The 18,685-nt window shown below is 40.8% G+C and overlaps 1 protein-coding gene across 3 annotated transcripts in view; it reads right to left on the bottom strand.

Annotated features, from left to right (window-relative positions):
- The window catches only part of arhgef12a (Rho guanine nucleotide exchange factor (GEF) 12a), a 37,443-nt gene that overhangs the window by 6,005 nt on the left and 12,753 nt on the right, over window positions 1-18,685 (bottom strand). For 2 of the 3 annotated variants that reach the window (XM_062386064.1, XM_062386063.1), the window contains exons 2-27: window positions 15,469-15,489; window positions 14,593-14,684; window positions 12,549-12,614; window positions 9,271-9,369; window positions 8,279-8,328; window positions 7,989-8,046; window positions 7,723-7,892; window positions 7,378-7,497; window positions 6,788-6,895; window positions 6,414-6,539; window positions 6,190-6,291; window positions 5,910-6,020; window positions 5,711-5,809; window positions 5,356-5,398; window positions 4,952-5,057; window positions 4,649-4,786; window positions 4,463-4,495; window positions 3,348-3,462; window positions 3,145-3,253; window positions 2,854-3,057; window positions 2,635-2,773; window positions 2,509-2,541; window positions 2,257-2,408; window positions 1,869-2,015; window positions 1,030-1,115; window positions 119-241 (exon numbers count right to left, since the gene is read on the bottom strand). In XM_062386064.1, the coding sequence (XP_062242048.1) occupies window positions 119-241; window positions 1,030-1,115; window positions 1,869-2,015; window positions 2,257-2,408; window positions 2,509-2,541; window positions 2,635-2,773; window positions 2,854-3,057; window positions 3,145-3,253; window positions 3,348-3,462; window positions 4,463-4,495; window positions 4,649-4,786; window positions 4,952-5,057; window positions 5,356-5,398; window positions 5,711-5,809; window positions 5,910-6,020; window positions 6,190-6,291; window positions 6,414-6,539; window positions 6,788-6,895; window positions 7,378-7,497; window positions 7,723-7,892; window positions 7,989-8,046; window positions 8,279-8,328; window positions 9,271-9,369; window positions 12,549-12,614; window positions 14,593-14,684; window positions 15,469-15,489 (2,650 nt within the window). The remainder of the gene's footprint in view (window positions 1-118; window positions 242-1,029; window positions 1,116-1,868; window positions 2,016-2,256; window positions 2,409-2,508; window positions 2,542-2,634; window positions 2,774-2,853; window positions 3,058-3,144; window positions 3,254-3,347; window positions 3,463-4,462; window positions 4,496-4,648; window positions 4,787-4,951; window positions 5,058-5,355; window positions 5,399-5,710; window positions 5,810-5,909; window positions 6,021-6,189; window positions 6,292-6,413; window positions 6,540-6,787; window positions 6,896-7,377; window positions 7,498-7,722; window positions 7,893-7,988; window positions 8,047-8,278; window positions 8,329-9,270; window positions 9,370-12,548; window positions 12,615-14,592; window positions 14,685-15,468; window positions 15,490-18,685) is intronic. The other variant, XM_062386065.1, reaches the window with a different exon arrangement.

Here is an 18,685-nt window from a genome sequence, read left to right on the forward strand (position 1 = left end):
CAGGACAGATCAAAACTGTTTAAATCTCCTGTTTGACACATTTTGAGTATTTTCATTCTTTAAACAATGAATTATTTGAATGTGAATTTTGTGTAATGTACAAAGATAAAGTCAGTACCTGGATGAACGAAGTGAACCTGGAGTCTTTCTTCTGCTTGGTCTTAATGATCTCCAGAGCGAAAGGCTGGTTACTGCAGAATGTCCCGACCGCCTGCTTGATCTTCTCCTCCCCGCCACTGAACTGTAACCACCACACCCAAGACGGGACAGAGTCGACACGGACAGACCAGAGGAATCAGACACTCGGTCGCTCTAGGTCATGGGGTGTGTGGTTGCCATGGAAATGCCTAGTATCTAGCGGTACCTCCCAGAAGGGGGCCAGGCTTATGTCCTCGTAGAAGAGGCAGCTTAAGTTTAAACGTAGACGAGATCGACGTTGGAACCCCTAGAGATCCGTTTACCCTACTTATCCCCCATAGAGACATTTCAGACATGGAGGCCCACTGATACTGTATGTAGCTGCCTCATATCTTATGTATCTCACCCGATGCCGAGATGCGGAGATGTCAAGACACATTAAGGGCATCGTCTGACGTAACATTTACTGAGGAGTGGGCTTCCATATAATTTACTAACTTCTGCTTTGATAGTACTTCTTGTTCCTGAGGAGGGAGAAGCAGTTCTGTGCCATCTTTAAGCTTTCGTCTTTTAGGATCTCGAGGTGGGATACAAGACTTTGATGTTGATTATGACAACATTGCCAAAAAGTTGTTCTCTATTACATAAAAGCTTGAAATAACCATTTTCTTGCTCAAATGACATGTCAGCAGATGAGAGGCCGAGGGAAGCAATCAATTGCCAAAGTCAGTTTTTTTTTTTTCCCCGCTTTGAAGCAATTTTGGGCAACAGATCAATTTCTTTGTGCACAATACATTTTTCTCCTGCCACATCAGTCTTCTTGAAATGTATTCAATATAGGAAGATGTTTGAAAGGGGGAAATACAATTTCAGCCAGAGAATTGTACTCACCCAGGAGAGCAAGTCGTCTCCTATCTGATCAATTACTGAGGACTCATTTCTTTTCCGCACGGCTGCCATTTGCTCCAGTATTGAAGCTGAAATTCCAAGAAGAGGCACCAACGAACAGTTAGTGTGTGCGACAAGATGTAAGGTTGCTGTGTGTGTGCGCTTTACATTCTGCATACTATCATCATAGTCACTTTAAACGTTAATCTAACTCGCGCTCGCAGAAGTTGTTTTCAAACATAAACGTGACTTTGTCTTTCACATATGAAGAACACAGCAGGACATCGTTCCGGTCAGACGTGAAAGGAAAGGACAATAGGAAAATGTCCAGAACATTCAGGTGAGGGTTGGTGTCAGGGTGGAGCATGCAGCATGCAGGAGGCAGGACATGACATTTACATTCCACTGCGGAAATCACATGCTTTCTGTTTAAAGCACAGCGACCACGCTGTCCGCCCTTATCACCAAGAGCTCTTAAATGTTGTTGTCTTTCCGAGTTGACATCTACATCTGCATGTACGACACCATTCTTCATCTTGAGATAATTCTATTAATTTTGTCTTCTTTTCAGTTTTGCAGTCATCACGTGTTAGAAATGTCCTCAACATTTCCTACTGTATTCTCAGATGGGTTAAATCTGAGGAGCTGGCAGGAAAAGTTCTGGAAAATGTCTGGAGCAACAGACGTGGACATTTGCATTCTCACATACACTCCCTCTTGAAAATTACAGGACAAAGCTCAGTGCATGTCTTAAAACAGTTTTGCTTTTGAGTTTTTTACTGCTTCATCAATTTCCTAACATATGAAATACATTTTGTGTGTGTGTGTGTGTGTGTGTGTACCATGCAGCTGCAGAATCTCCTCCAGGTTGGTGAAGATGTTCTTGATGTCAGCGGGAGGCAGGATTGTCTCTTTGGAAAGCTTCTGGTAGAAAACGAGGTCCAAAACTCTCAGCATCCGCACGTGTGCACGCTCCGTGTAAAACAGCTCTGCAGACAAAAGGCAAGATGTAAGTTCAAGATGGCAGATCATCTGCACAGCTCAACATGATGTACGTTGTGACAGAGACTTGGGTCTGAGCCCAGCAAATTCTCTGAAGCATATCTCCCTCTACTCAAAGGGTGACGTATCACAACAGTTTTTCAAATCATGCAGAGTAGGATCGACTTCATCGAATTTTTGATAAATAGAAATGCAGCCTTCATATATTGTACAATGATAAACTCTCACCATTGATAACTTCCTGCCTCTTGATTTCATGAGGCCGGAGACCCGCTAGGATTTCTCGCCCCACCAGCTGCTGCCAGTTTGGGGGGTCGTGCTCAGAGTCTGTTCCCTGGTCGTCTTCACTCTGGACATCGGCTGCACCCAGTCCCTCAAGCCTACAGTGAGATAAAAGTTAGCTTTTCAACTGGCTAATAAAAAGGATCCAGTAAGTAAAACCCATCTCTTTTTTTAGATGGATTTAAATCGTATCCTTACCTTCTTATGGCCTTTGGCGTTCCCTCGTGAGCTCTACAGAAAAAGGTAACAGAAAAATCAATGTTATAGAAATATTCTCTCTTAAAGGAAGACAATTTGTTGCTGCACATGAGACTGTAAATGCACCTGTCACTCTCTCTGTCGTCCTCTTGCAGTTGGTCCAGATTGTAAAGGTCAAAGTGCGAAGCAGGGTATGGCAGCCCGTCCAGAGGGTCAGTCTGAAGGCCGTCACTCAGCCTGTGGGGGCCTGAGGTCGGAGTTCCACCTGAGAGATGAGGGACAAGTTAGAAACCATCACTGTGTCACTCTTCCCCTCATGTTCATCCGAGTTGATAAGTAGCTCACCCATTTCAGCGTCTCGGCTCGTGTCTGAGCTGTAGGTGGTGCTGTTTGGGGACGAGGTGTTGACAGACATGGAGTGTGTGAGCTCAGAGCCCTCACTTGATTGGCTGCATCTTAAACGACCAGTTTCCGTGTGGTCGCTGGCCCCCAGTGAAGGCTGAGACAATTGTTTCTGAGGTCGTGGGCGACCATCCAAGGCTTTACCCACTGAAAATATAGAGAGATGTGTAAACACATTTTAAATGCTTTAAAAGTATAGCCATAATTTCGGCGTATTTAAAAGTCTAAACTCACCAGATGCTCCTTCGATGCGGCTGGGCCGCCGCTGAGGACCAAGGATGCTGGGAAATCTGGGTTTCTTCACCTTTTCTTCTCCTCCTTCCTTTTCTGACTTTATGCTTTTCTGTATTTGATCAAAAAGACAAGCAAACACAATGTGTCAGGCAGGTGACAAAAAGAGGAAAAGTCCCATAGCGCAGCAAACAATATTGAAATACCTTGATCTTGGGGAGAAAGTTGATCCGGACCCGTTTGGACTCCAGACTGCGAGGTTCCTTGACCCTCACACCAAGGTGCTTCATGTATGTATAGATGACATACTGCATGGTAGTGCTAAATGACAACAATGTTTCTCAATTATAACCAACTAAACAACAGACAGAAAGTTATCATTCGAAGTGAACAAGTGTCCATATTGTGGATTGTACCATATGTCATTCTCATACAATCTCTACACAAACCATCTGGACTGTGCTGCGAACATATGGCATTTCAAACTACACTGTTTGAATCAGTCCCACGTTTGAATTATTCAGTATAAACATACTGCATAAATTACATGTTTTCTTTGAGACACTGCCCGAATGCTTTATGTATAAACTGTGGGGGATGTGGAAAAGGGACTTGAATGAAACCAATATGTTGTTTTGTTTTCTTTGTCAAGAGCTGAAAACACTGACTGACTGAATTTAGGACTTACAATGATTTAAAAGCCAATGAGTGTGAAATAATGTTGTGACAGAATGTGATGAACATTCTTTACGTACCTACATTATGGCCATTTACAGGTTTGCAATCTTAATTTGTGTGGCCAACCGGCATAGGTTTGCATTATGTTATGTTCAAAATACACATTGGTTATCTAATAACATACATTTCTATTTTGCCAGTTGTCACTATCGCTCTCAATTTTAGCTCTCTCTTCTGCCAGGTCTGCTCTGATTGGTCAACTGGCCCCCTCTTGCGATCGGTCAACATTTTACTCAGAGGCTTCCTGATCAGATATTAATACTGCTGTCGCCTTGGTAACAGCGGTATTGGGTCTGCCATATAAATTTGAGCCAAACTAGCCCCTCGGTGGGCACGTCACATGGTGCAGTAAATGATCTGTTCAGGAGCAGTGTTTTCTGTGGTAAAGAACAACTCACTTTGCCGTGGACTTTGACCTTTGTGATTCCAAAAAGCTTTTACGAGCACATAAAAGCTATAAGATGCACTAAAGGTAAAAGGAAAGCCCCACAAGGCGTAATATGGGCACTGTAATTATCCTTGATGCACTAAAAGAGATCTTCGTGTCAATCAACCGAATGCACCACAAAACTAGTTTACTCACCATTTCTCTTCCTCTGTGGTCTGAGTAGTTAAGCTAGAAATGACACAAAGAAGAAAAATTGTTTTAGTGGCTGGTAATGGATAGAAACATGCGATTGGGTTAAAGAGTATCTATGCAAACAAACAAGCAGCACATGTCTTGATGTGTGCCATGTGTGTTACGTGACTGTGTGCATGTGCTACTTACAGGATATCCTCTATCTTGGTGATGATGCTTTCCGCATATGAGCGCTCTCTCTCCAGAGTGACCCGGTCTCTGACTCCCTCTTGGTCCAGTCTCGCCAATTCAGCTGCAGCCACTGTTAGACCCATACTGCGCTTCTGCCTACATGTTCCGACAAAATAATGTCAATACTTTCTCAGCAAAATGTGGCTAACCATAAAGAGATACTTCTTTCCGTGTAGTGGGAACGAACTACATTCTCAAATTCATTACTTAATTGGAACATACACAGTTCAGTAAGAAACAATTCTGTGTTCACACGTTTACCTGAAATCCTCAAGGTTCTTCTGAATGTCAGGGAGCAGAGAGTCCTGCAGTGTTTGAACGTGTTGCCTGTTTATTTCCTCTGGGATCAGTTCTGTCCGCCGTCGATCTGCACACACGCACGCACGCACACACACTCAGATACACTGTACACCAAGTACCAACCGATTGTGACATGTGCACTCTAAATAGGTGATAATAAGACTAAGCAATAGTTTCCAAACCACCAGAGCATGTGATTAGTCAGGAATGTGCATGACTGAGTAAGGGATCACTTACAAGGACTGTATAATGAGGACGGACAAATGGTTTAATTGAGTTAACAGAAGCACAAAAGGTGAGCGTAAAAAAAAAAAAAGACGACACTGAGCAGAAGCAAACACACACATCCAGCATGATATACTTACCGAGGTCAGAAGAGATAGATTCAGGGACAGCAACTTTCAAATTCTGTAACAAGAACAAAACTGATTTATGCTTTGACAACAAATTAGAACACATATTCATTTGATATGATGTTTTGGTTTGTTTGTTTATTTTATCCTTGTTTTTCCTGTATGTATGAATGTGGAGCCGGTCAGTGACACATTTATCCCCCTTTTCTTACCTGTAAATTGTTCAATTCTCTGGTGACTGTGAAAATGCAATATTTTTCGTATCTCATTTATTTTTGTTCAGGATATTAAAACAAAGACAATAACAAGATATGTAGAGGCCTGTTGTTTTCTCCATAGTTCCCTCCGACAAACAGAAACTACTTACAGCTCCTCGGTCTATGAAGAAGGTGTGGAGGTCCATGAACACCCGTCTGGTCTCTTTGGAGTTGGTCTGCTTGTAGAGGTCAGCATAGAGGTAGCAAAGCTGAGGACACAAGATTAGGAAATATTAAAAAAACAGCGACCAGCAGTCGGTCTGGATGCATGAAATGAATATATACAAGGGTGAAGGGAGCAGGTCTTACCACAGGAGCAGGGTCAAACTGAGAGATGACATGGTGAAGGAAGGCTGTGAGGTGTGCGGGGCGAGACTTGAGCTGCTCGATGCTGTTGAAGTTGTGACACTGGCCGTTCGTCTGAAACACAGTCAGGACAACAGTTTGCAATCTGACAATAATCGTACTTTAATTGCAGCAACAAAAATACTAAAGAGAGCCAGATCTTTAAAATATATTCAGTATCTGTCAGCTGTATTTAGAGATAATATGAGATAGATAATGTTAACTTTGCAGTGTGGTAAGATACCTGTTCCTGGTCCGAATCAAAATAGTCGTCCTCAGCTCCAATGATTTGTGAGACGAGGCGAGAGGAGGAAGGACTGCTGACTGTGGTGGGGGACAGAGAGTCCTGGGGACAAGACATTCATATATTGTTAATAACAGTTTCCTATAAAGGTTGGACAATTATAAAATCGACTAATTAAGTGGATATTTTAAGGAGAATTGAACAAAGCTAAAAAGTACAGTTACCAGGTCAGTGGTGTCTGGGGAGTGGCAGGAGTTGAAGCTGTTCCTGGGTGTGCACTTTGGGCTGGAGCTGGATGTCTCTCTTGGAAATAAACTTTCTGGAGATCCAGGCCCAAATCTGTGGGATAACTGGGGATGGGATGGAACAAACCATTACATTATCATTAAGTCTGAATTTAGCAAAAGAAATAACTGAACAATTCCTTCTAAATAAATCTTTACTGTCAATATGTACAGTAACAGTGGCAACACTTTAAGAAACCATATCTAAACAGGGCTAATCCATTAAATAATCCAATAACCTACCTGGGCTCCGAAGGTTTAATGTGAAGCTTAGAGTGAAATTTGAACTGTGTTGTCGAGGCAGAAAAACTTACAGGCGTGCTGCTCCAGGACATGTCTGTGTTGTTATCTCCCTTTGAGGTGAGAGTGTGCTCGGACACAAACATGCTACCATCATCTGCATCACCACCTGGAACCGCCTCCTAAAGGATTTACGTAAACACAACATTTATTATCAATTGGGAACCATTTTATTACATACAGATCAAGATATACAAAGTGGGAACTTAAATGAAAAGAATAAATATGTTTAAATCATAACGGCAAGAAGCAAACTGATGCATTCATAAATGTATCAGTATTTTAAGAGTGTACATTCATGAAATACCACTTTCTTTTCAAATTCAGAGAGTAATGTGTTGACGGCATACGTAACAAAAGGCTCAGTGAGCAATGTATATAAAATAAGCTGTCACACAGACACAAAAGAGTGGCTTCCCACAGAGAAAGCCTAATCCTTTGATAAGATTAGGATTTATTATAGTCTGAAACGGGCCCTAAATGCTCGACACAAAATCACACAAAGACTGCTTGGGATTTGCTGGTAGAGCAGTGTCCCTACATAGCCCAACTATGTCGGCTAAATGTACGAGTTACTTAGTTGCAGGGGAGGTATTTGCTTTACCTGTGTTGCCCGAGTGGCCTTGAAGAGCTGACCCTGCAGCTGAGGAATGTGTTTTTTAGCTTCCAGGATGTCTTTCAGTAGTTTGGGGGAGGGGTTCTTGCTGTACTCCTCCTTCATGGCCTAGACAGCGAGAGGGGTGAAATCAAAACAAGGAATCATACCTATGTTTACTCTGGCACGGAGTATAGGGATGTTAAAGGAAAGCCCCCACAAAAATCATTTAGAAGGATGAGGAAAACGTGGATTAAACATAATCTCCAAGATGATGAGAAGAATGATGAAGAGGAAGGGATGTTTGTGGAAGTGAGATACAGAAAGAGAGCAACAACTGATGCCATTTAGTACCCATGGTGGTTGTGAAGTGAGGCGGTCCTGAGGACTGTAGGGGCGTTCTGATGCTGGGGAGTTTGGAGAGGAAATGCTAACACCCAACATTTCAGACTCTGCCTCCGACAAAGGGATCTGGGCGAGCCCTGGAGGGCGCCCCAGCACTGTGAGGGCCACATAGGAGCCCGCTGAAAAAGGAGAAGTCAGGGATGTGTTTTAATTTAAGATTTATGTATTAACAGTGGGAATTTTATTAAACAGAAAGACAGGCAAGAAGAACTTACATTTGATTAGCTTCACCACTTCAATGTGGTTAGAATGTGTTACAAGGGTCCCATTGACCTAGAAGACAGTAACGATACAATGATGAGAATCAAGATTGATACGCACGACAACAACCTTCCATTCCAGGCCCAGATCTCCACATTGATGTCTCACTCCAGCTTCACACACACACAACAGAATGGCGTAGATAGTGTAATTGACCAGCAGGTGGCAGCATACAGCCTCTGCATTGGCATTGGACTAGAAAACAGTGAAGCTGACCGTTTAAGGATGTAGAAGAACACAATACCTTGATGATCCTGTCTCCTGTCTGAACACCTGCCCGCATTGCAGCCCCATCTGGCAAACACAGAGGAAAAAGAGCATTAAAACAACAGAGGCGGGCAGGAAAGAAACAAAAATAAATGAGTACACCATGTAGCCCTGACAGACCAGATGTTGCAGAGTGACTACTGAGGTGCTATTTTGAAAGACCATAACAGTGGTTATATTACGAGAAGGACCTGTTTCACAGCTCCACCCCAAACAAAGGGATTTAGGCATGAGACAGGTTATTATAAGATGCAGCTCTGGCTCTAGAGTCAGCAGCAAGGAGCTGAAGAAGAAAATAAATACAGTTTAAAGAAAGCACTACTTGTGATGATCATTTTGGGTCTTCAGTTTAGCATTAATGTGAACATTTTAAACAGTGTCACCGAAAAAAAGGCATGATCTTGTCCTATCAGTCTTTTTTTAGTTTCACACTAACCAGTTCCTTGCTGCTCCGTTTACAATGAGATGAAAAACAACTTTTATAAATTATTAAAATGAAACCAAGTAGATGGCTCCTTGTGGTGAGTGATTAACAAAGGCACAAATGGAGAGCTGTACAGGAATAGGTGAACCCCGACAAAGCACTGATGACAGGGCAACTAAGGTCCTCCATCAGTTCCTTCCTCTTCTGTCACTTTCCACTACTGTACACACACTGTTATGTTTTCTGTGGCCTGATAACAGCTGACAGTTAGAGGCAGCAAGTATCCTGTCAAAGTCCCCTCGTTCAAAGACACCACAATAACTGTAGCTATTATGAAACTGCTAAGGAGGAAATATACAGTGCATGACTTCACAGTTATCCCTCATATCTGTGAATGCAGAGCCCACTGCCTTGACAGTTTGATGTCAGGGCATGTAACGGGAGCCCACACTCTATTGCAAAGGGCTTCACACCAAAGTAGAAAGAAAATCAGTCATTGCAAACTTTTGTATCTTCTTCACTTTAAGTTTGAGGCTTCTCCTTACCTTCTTTGACAAGCTGCACAAACACTGGGTTGTCACCACTGACAGTGAGCCCGAAGCCATTTTCATCTTTCTGGATGATAACACATCGCTGGACCAGACCTGCGAGTGAGACAGACAGGACAGACAAAACAAAACAGTGTCTTCAAAAGGACTAAAGTCATTAAGATAAATGTTCTTAACTTGCTTCAGTCAAGTGCAACACAGTGTGTGGAAAATTAAAAACTATACTTCATCCGTGTTTAACTGCAAATATTATATAAATGGATTAGATTGTGTGAAAATAATCACAATTTCCCAATGAACGATAGAAAATAGTAATACAAATATTTAATTTACTTTCACAAAATAGGTTAAATTATTATCCTTAGATTATCTTAGAACAAGACAGACTTTCATGTACGTACAGTAAAATAATTACTGGTCCCCTGCATATGTTCCTCCTCCTCCATACTGACAATGAAGACTTGTTTTCCTCCAAAATTTACACTGAAACTGCTTTTAAATATGATTTTTGTTGCATCCAGTATGGACAAGAGCAATAAACAATAAAGGTTCTACATTTGCCCATGTGGGTATTATCTTTCAAATTGTTTTACCTATCCTGTTACATGTAAGTAGATAACTCATCTCCAGTAGTCTAGACACAGTTGTGAATAAAACAAGAGGAATGCAAAAAAATATTGTTCTGAGGTTGGACAGAAACATTTTAAGAGCTTGAATTTTGCAGCACATTTTGACATAATATATAGAAAAAACAACTAATTTAACAAATTAATTGATTTCAATTCAATTCAATATTGCGCCACATTAGGACATACAGTATATTTTGAGAGTAAGGTCAAGTGCTGACAATGTAAATACATTGATAAAGACAAAATAAGTCCTGCTTATACTTAAAATGGTCGTAGAAGTGTCGCCTCACAGGTCAGGAGGAGAAACTTTACTTCTCAGGTTCTCTACAGTGTTTCATCAGTGTTGCAAGCTGAGATTAGAGCTTATCTAACGTCTGGCCGACTGACAGGGAAGTCGACAAAAAAGGAAACACAATGCAAAGAATGCAAAATGCTTAGACAGACAAACAACGTTGTCTCGTGTTATTAAACACAAGGAGTAGATTTTTCCAAAATAAGCAAAACATTTCTATTATGAGAGACCCAGACAGAAGGAGGTGACCCTTGAACTGGTTTTAGTGATGTGTCTGTGATTTCCTGATCGGTGCAGAGTCAACCAGGGAGGGGAGAGTCGATCGATAAGGACAGTGGTGTGGGGGTTGGAGAGTGGAAGGAAAGGGGGCTTAAACACAGAGAGCGGCTAAGAGGGGCCAAAAGCCTGAGGCTGGGGGGAAGGGAGTAAAGGGGGGGTGAGGTGGAGCTACAGGAGCAGGGGGAAGGGAAACAGGGAGAGGGCAAGGGTGTCAAAAAAAACAGATGAAGCTGTATGGGGTAAAGGGCTGGTGTGAATTTGCCTCTAGATGTTGATCTTTTGCTTTTCTAAACTCATAACAGTATTTATTCTGGTTGGTATTTATTAACAGTGAGGAAGAGGCGGGACTGATATGATCACTGACCAGGTTAATCCATCTGAGTTTATGTATTATTCAGGGTTTTAACTGATCCATAGTCAGCACCCTTTGCTGAAACACAGAGAAATGTACTCAAGACAATACACTGACCTTTAATGCTGACACTGAGTACCTTAAGCACAGCAGTCACAAAAAGTCATTAGAATACCACATACAAAGGTCAGACTACTTTTCATAAATCTGAAAGTCGGAGTATTAAGAGCTTCAAATAGGAACGTGGCTTTTCATCTGTATAGCGAACCTGACTCAAGAAGAAAGACCACACATATGCTTTGTCCAATGTGACAGAGGAACCTTATCTTAATACAGTGTGCCCAACACAGACAAGACTGTCATCAGCAGAAACTGGCCTTAAGAATTTGTTTTGTCAATTCACGGCTTGTGAGGCCAGGCACCCGCTACAAATCACTTGTTAGGACATCTCACATTATCTGACCATTTCTGTCTCTTCTTGTGCCCAACAGCAGTTGAAAGAAATGATGTAAGAAGCACAAGAGAGCAGTTGAACCGGGTTATAATGATACCCTCACACCACAGGAGAGGAGAAGCTCCATAATGACCCTGCTAACATGGTGATCCTGAAAACAAGTCACTAAACCTATTGTTCTGTGGCCGCTCGGCTTTACCCCTAGCAAAAGTAAGTCACTGTAAGCATGTATGTCTTATTCACGGTGTGAGCTCAATTTTCAATTAATCAACTGAAACTTTGCATAAATATTTGGATCTGACTCAAGTGGGGGTTTATGGATCAAAGTAAATAGTGCAACTGTATCCTGGTAATCCAAAATCAATCTTTTAAGTTGTGCTTAGCTCAGCTATTAGGGTCTATGATGAATTCAGTTAAATAGTGCGAATTTTCCTATTAAAAACATTCATAGATTAAGTCAGAAGTTCTGTGTTTAGCTGTACTTTGGCAAATATATGACTTATGTTTACTGAGCATAGATAAATATTGACCAGCAGAAAGGATGAGGTTTAAATTGTTTGTGGCACATAATTTAAAAGCCAAATATTTTGCAAACCGGCAGTGTAAACACTGAGGAAGTTGTCCCTATCAGCAAGTACACACAGAAAAAAATATGTTGCTTAAGAACTCAACGCATCATTTTGCAATGGCTTGAAAAACTGTAATCCTTTTTTCGAGAATGGTGACACCAAACGTCAGGGAACTGTATTTGTACTGCTCAGAAAATCCCAATGCTCAATAATATTGAAATACATTATTATTTGAGCCATATCATTTGAAAGTAGATCTGAGGTCACTTGTGAATCTACATTTTCATGCAAACGATACCAAATGTTCCCGATTGTTAGGATTTACTGCTTTTTGTTTTGATAATAATATAATTAATAACAAACTTAACATTTCTCAAATGAGAGTGTCTGTGTTCAATGTAAGTTGTGTTTAAAAAATATTAAGTAATTAGCTGATGAATCAATAATGAAAGTGATGGTTGTGTTAAAGCACATCCTTGGTTCCACAGTTCCACAGTTGAGTTGATCTCTTAACACTAATTAGCATGGAAATCAGACCTTTTACTGTGCAGCCTTATATTTCGATCTTTAAAATAAATTTGATAAATAAGAGAAGTCGTTGCTATCGCTCTGTTTTAAATAAGGGGCAATTTCACACCAGGGTCTGAAGCATGTATAGATGCTAGTTGTCACACCAGCCATTCCCGCAGGAGCATCTTACCACAGGACTCAGGCTTCCCCTCTGCTAGCACACTGCTGCTGCCACTCTTCTGCACCACCAGAGCTTCTGCTCACAGCCCCCACCACGCAGACCACAGCACAGATAGCACAGCAGCAGACAGACACACATATACATACACACAAGCACAAACAAAAACAAGAACAAACACAAGGAAAGGAAACACAAAACAGGAAAGAGAAAATCATGAAGAAGAAACAATCATGGGAGAAGAAAAATTAAATGAACAAATAGCTTGTTTAATAAAATACAATAGTTGGGACAGGCAGGAATGAAGTCACTAAAAATTAACTTGCTTGGTTTCCTTTCTTAAATACCTCCACTCCACGTTATATATTATATGTTTTTTTAAATAGTAATACAAACGCACTGGAATACAATTGATAAATGCTAATATTACCAAACTGGACACTGAACATGGGCCTTTGTAATATAATATACAAAAAAATGTATATAAAATAAAAACAAAGGTACACCTCATACGTGAGGAAGACCCATTATTCATTCAATTATGATAAAAGGTAATACAAATGTTAAGTATACTAAAGCTTTCAAAAGCTACCATATAGCTGCCCTTAATCTACTCTTTTGGAAATGTGAATCTAGGTTTTAACATCCATTTCCAGAGTGCCTGACTACTCCTGCCATCCCCTTATGATCCCAGCCACTAAATTATGGTAGAAAAGGCAACAAGGAGAAAATTTAGGAAGAGATTCATGCAACTTGCAGATAACTAGAAAGAGACAAACAGAAATATCTATCATGCAGGCATGCAGAATGTCATGACACACATTTAAACATGAAACATATTTATATTCGTTTAATCCCTGCCTCTTTCCAAACATTGTTAAAAACCATCAGAGAAATACATGGAAAAAGGGTTTTAGTGTGGTGCTACAAACAGGCCGTGCATGTCTTGTTGTGTAACCACTGAGAGACCACATCTTCTCTATGTTCTTGTTGCATCATACAGAGATAAGCCCCCATGTGGTGCAGGGATTTTCTTTTTTTGATTAGAAAACAGAAGCCATATCTCAATTCATCCTGTCCTGATTTGTGGCAACTCAAACAGGGAGTGTCACTGCAACAAACTGGTCTGTTTCTGAACCCGACCTTCACTATTTCACCCTGCAATAAACCTGCAAACTGCATAGCAGGCTATGAGGCTGTTTGTGTACCAGTCCAAGTATGTACTGGGACCACCCAACTTTTTTAGGCAGTCAAAACCAACAATGCACTGATTTATGTAAGAACCATGTGGACATTAAACATGACGCTGCGGGTTTTAAGTTCCAGTGATCAAATCTTTCAGTGCTCATCAGCTTAAAACATCGTGTTATGTGTCATAGGATTCTGCCTCTGGGATAGTTACCGTACCTCAGTACATTTTTTTATGCATCTAATTAACCTTAGACAAACAGCAAGTACTTTTAATTGCAATACTTGAAGTTTACCTAAAAGCAATTTAAATTGGTCAATGTGGTACTCTAATTTTGACTCAAGTACATTTTTGTCAATTTAGCTGTACTTTTAGGTAAGTAAAATGTGTGATTGAGTACTTCATCAACAACTGACTCTTCTGCAGTATAGTGCAATTGTGACTCAGATGACTAAGATTTGCTTATCATATTATAATGTCCAGAGGTGAGACAACTTGTAGAAAACAGATCAAAGAACAAAATAAGTTGTGGCTACAGTGACAAAACCCCACACGTGAAATGTATCTATAACACAAAGCATAGGGAAAGACACACACATCACCTTTCATCATCACAGCATGGCTTGTCCAAACCATCATGAGCACCCTTGTGTTATGAGGCCGCTTGTGTGTGTGTGTGTGTTAGAAAGACTGAGAAAGAGAGCTGGAAATAAATGAGTGAGAAGGACACAGACACAAACACATGAGGCAGTCAGATGAAGTGATGCATACAGAGATAGACGAGGAGGATGGAAAAAAAGAGACAGAGTGGAAGAAAAAAAAAAACAGAATGTGAGTATCAGACTGAAAGGGAAGGCGGAAAGTTACCTGTAGGGTCAAACTCATTGGAGGGAAGTGAGGTTTTGTCACTTCTGGGCTTCTTGTCTGGGGGATGGTCTTTACTGAGAATGCTGCTGGTTCTAGAGAGAGAGAGAGAGAGAGAGAGAGAGAGTGATACCCATGAGGAAAGGTGAACTGACAAAACGGTGGTATTTGTCCTTTATATACACTTTAATTTCTGTCATTCAGTGGTCATTTGTCCATAACATTTGTTGTAAATTCATTGCAAAGTATGCATCTCCACGTAATACTACCCTTTATATACACACACTGCAGGCGAGAGAAGATTCGTGTGGAATTACAGCAACACACAGAACCAACAATTGTTCACTTTATCATTGAGAATAGTGAAGCAGCTCCCAGTGTATGAATCATGCAGAGTGTGTCTACTGTATAATGTGACAGCCAGAGAGGATGTGGAGCCGCTCTGCTGAGTGCCCCAGAGAGCAGGGCCAGATAAAGGACGCTCCTCAGAGGAGGTGCCACAAGGCCAGACTCCGGCTTGAACCTTGGGAGGCTGTGTATGGCTGTCTCTGCCTATACCGGCCCCAACTGTGAAAGGCAACTGTTCTGTTCACAGTGAAAGGCGGTGATAGGCCGCCCTTAGAAGAGGGACCCCTTTGTCAGTCACTGTGTGTGTGTGTCCGTGTGTGCGTGTGTCCGTGCACATGAGTGAGGGGGGTAGAGTGAGGGCTATGTTTGGTACAAACTCTGAAGACTTCTGTGTTGCAGCACACCAGGCCTAGTAAAACCTGCCTCATTTCCCTCTTCTGGAACCCTGTGCATGTGTGTGTTGTTACAGGATTACCTACTCATAAGCATGCATGTCCCCGCAATAAAATATAAGAAAATAAAAACGCTTACCTATTTGCTTTCTTGGGAAACCTGCAATGTAAAAGAGAATGACCATCAGTATCTCACAGGAATTACATGTCACACTATTAATGGCTGTATTCACCTATATGCAGAGTGGAAAACAAGATATGAACTCAAGGCAACCTCCGAGACCCACATAGTGGTAAACATGGTAATCCTGATCAAAAACCAGAGATCTTCCGCTGCAGATTAAAGCCTTTTCCAGGTCAAATATCCTCAGATCTCAGCTGTGTGTGCCATGATTTAGCTTCTGACAGTTATCATGAATTGACTGTAATAATCATACCATAATCACATCCGTGGCCTGTTTCCTTGGACGCCGCCTGCCCTGAGACCAACTTCTGCCACGGTAGTAATGTAGCAATTTGTAAAATGTAGGATAATCACCACCATGTTTGGAAAAGGGAATGTTTTACGGGAAGTTTGAGGATTGACCTGCTGTGCAAAGCCACCATGAAGGAAAATGTAGATTTAAGCCAACACTACAGCGTTAATTCTCACAGCAGGTGTTAGATTCCATCTTTCGGATGAAGCATTTAAGACTCAAAAGGTAGGTCAGAGTGTTTTCATACACACAAAAGAATTCTACGTTTAGGATTTCTGTGGGTCGTTGAGAGATTCTAAGAAAGATTGATACTAATTATTAATTTATTTGTACAGAAAATCTACTGAACACTGATGTAGTCATTTAGGCGGCCCCTCAGCTTGACATTTATGCTGGGAAAGGTCTGCACATGGTCGTTTCTCTACAGTCAGAGGGATCCATGTTATGCCATTCTTATTCATGTTGTAATAGAAACCACTTCCATCTGTTTGAAAGTTATATTGTTACACAGTTAATTCTAAATTTAGACTCTGTTTTATATGATAATTTATTGTGTAACATGGAAGAGATTGATGTCTCGGCCAGGAAATAATCCCATTAAAGTAAATTCATTTCAAGATTTTATTTCAATACCCACATCTCTTTATTCAGGGTATCTTTACTTGGTGTGACACTGATAATTTCAAGCTGTTTGACATTTAGAACTTATGAACATGATCTACTGTATGCTTTGTGAATGCAAAAAAAGACAAATACAACAGGAAATGAGTGTAAACCGCACCAGCACTCTTTACAATTTTTAGACACAAAGTATTATAATAGAGGAATACAGAAAGACTTGTTTAGCCATTTAGAACAGCAGTCTTCCGTCTCACGACTAACTAGCACACATTAACCCTCTTTCTCCTGGCGACAGAGTGTCCCATTCAGACCCTTGCAGGGGCAGCTGAATGGCCCGTTTATGAAAAAGCCTCAGACTGTAATAAGTTCCAGAGCCTTCAGCAGAAAAAAAAAAACTAGCTTTAAGTAACACACTCCCTAAGAAACCTCGGACTTGGAAAAGTCAGCACATAAACACACATCCCACTGGGACAAGCATATGCACAGGCTTTTGGATGGCAAAACTGAGTAGGAAGATGTTGTTCTTGGTGGATCTTTGAGGAACAAACCAAGTTCTAAGGGGCTGGATGATGCATCACTCTGGATTATATCCAGAGTTCACTTAACTAGAGTTGAGAGCCTTGCTTTCATAAATAATGCTCTAATCCTATAGTAAGTTTTAATAGCAGCTGTGCACATTAACACCAAACATGATAGGACCTGCCTAAGTCACGGGAGAGGGACAAAAGAAGTCATGATGAAAGATTAGAGCATGAAACAGGGACAGGGAGATTGAAAAGGCCTGAGTAGTGACAGATGACGGGTTAGAGATACAGTAAGAGACTGAGACACAAGGTAGAAGAACACTGTGCACTGGTAAATAAAAGGAGTTAAAGTTTAGAAAGAGTTGTGTAGAAAAGTGAAAGCCCGGATATTTTTGGCAGTTATGCTAAAAAAGAGGTCATCAGAAGAAGAGGAAATCATTTTTTATACAAAATAAATTATGCTAAAGTGGCAGGGCTTGTTGTAGTTTCAAGGATATCAAACAGGGTCTGACTTTAACCATTATGATATATCCGATTTAGGAACTTTTCTGAAATTATAGGTAGTATTTTAAATGGCTAACTAAAAATATCCCGCAGCAGCAGCACAGAATCCTGAAACTGTACACGTCTGCTGGATGTTGGTGAAACTCCACAGTAAAAGTCCCAGTTCCCTTGTTGCCCCTGAACTAGATCCAGATCATTGTCAACCCTGTTTTAAAATGTCTGGGTGTGATTGTTCACGACCACTTTTCCAATGCTCATAATAAAAATCAAATAAAAGCTGTTCTCTCGAAGGACGACTTTCTGCCTCAGTGGATGACAGTGCCGCTCTCAAATTGATTTTCACGCTAAACAAGCAATGTTGAGCACGGGGGTAAAACCTCACAAACAAGTCATTTATCACATATCCCCTTGTGTGCGCATGTATACACACACACGGTGAAGTCTTTACAGCATCCTCAGAGTTACACACACATTATTAAAGTTATTTAATTTAAATCTCCTGGGGCAAAACATAGTCACTGCTGTGCTTTCTAGGACCAACTATATTGAGTACCTGCTCAGTTACTGTGAACATAGCATGTGACAGAAATGACAACTTGTCAAATTACACAAGTGAAATCAATAAAGGGCATTACTATCATTCCAGTGTTGATTGATTGAAAATGAGGAACTTATAAAACGGACTAATTAAAATATTGATTCTGATAATTACCACTAAATGCCCAACAAACTAACTGTAGAACGTAGCCTGTATGTTGGCAACGCTGCTCACAACTAAATCATTAAGCCAGATTTATGTAGTGACTGTGCAGTTTGTCATGTTGGTTGTCAGGCTCCTTGTAATTGTTCACATGTCTGACCAACGAACCAAACATTTCTTATAGAACACAAAGTTACAGCCATGACGGTGAACATCCTGTAAATATGGACGATGCTGCAACAAAGTAATACATTTAAAAATCGTTCACACATTCTAAACCCAGCTCTGTACAACCACCACAGTTTCAAGGTGGACAACCAAAATTTGGGTCATGATTCAGTATCAGACTAGGGGTGAAAAATATTCACAACCTCTCTTATCTTCAGTTGCAAATCTAAAGTGTTGAGTATAATAATGTTGTCAGTAAAAATGTATCTTTAACATTGTTTAATATGTTTTTTTTTTAGGCAAATGAATTACACTCAATACAAGATAATACTAATACTTGTTATGTTGGAGTGGGAACCAGAC

The sequence above is a fragment of the Platichthys flesus genome, chromosome 4 (genome assembly GCF_949316205.1).
Source record: "Platichthys flesus chromosome 4, fPlaFle2.1, whole genome shotgun sequence".
NCBI classification, from domain to species: Eukaryota; Metazoa; Chordata; class Actinopteri; order Pleuronectiformes; family Pleuronectidae; genus Platichthys; species Platichthys flesus.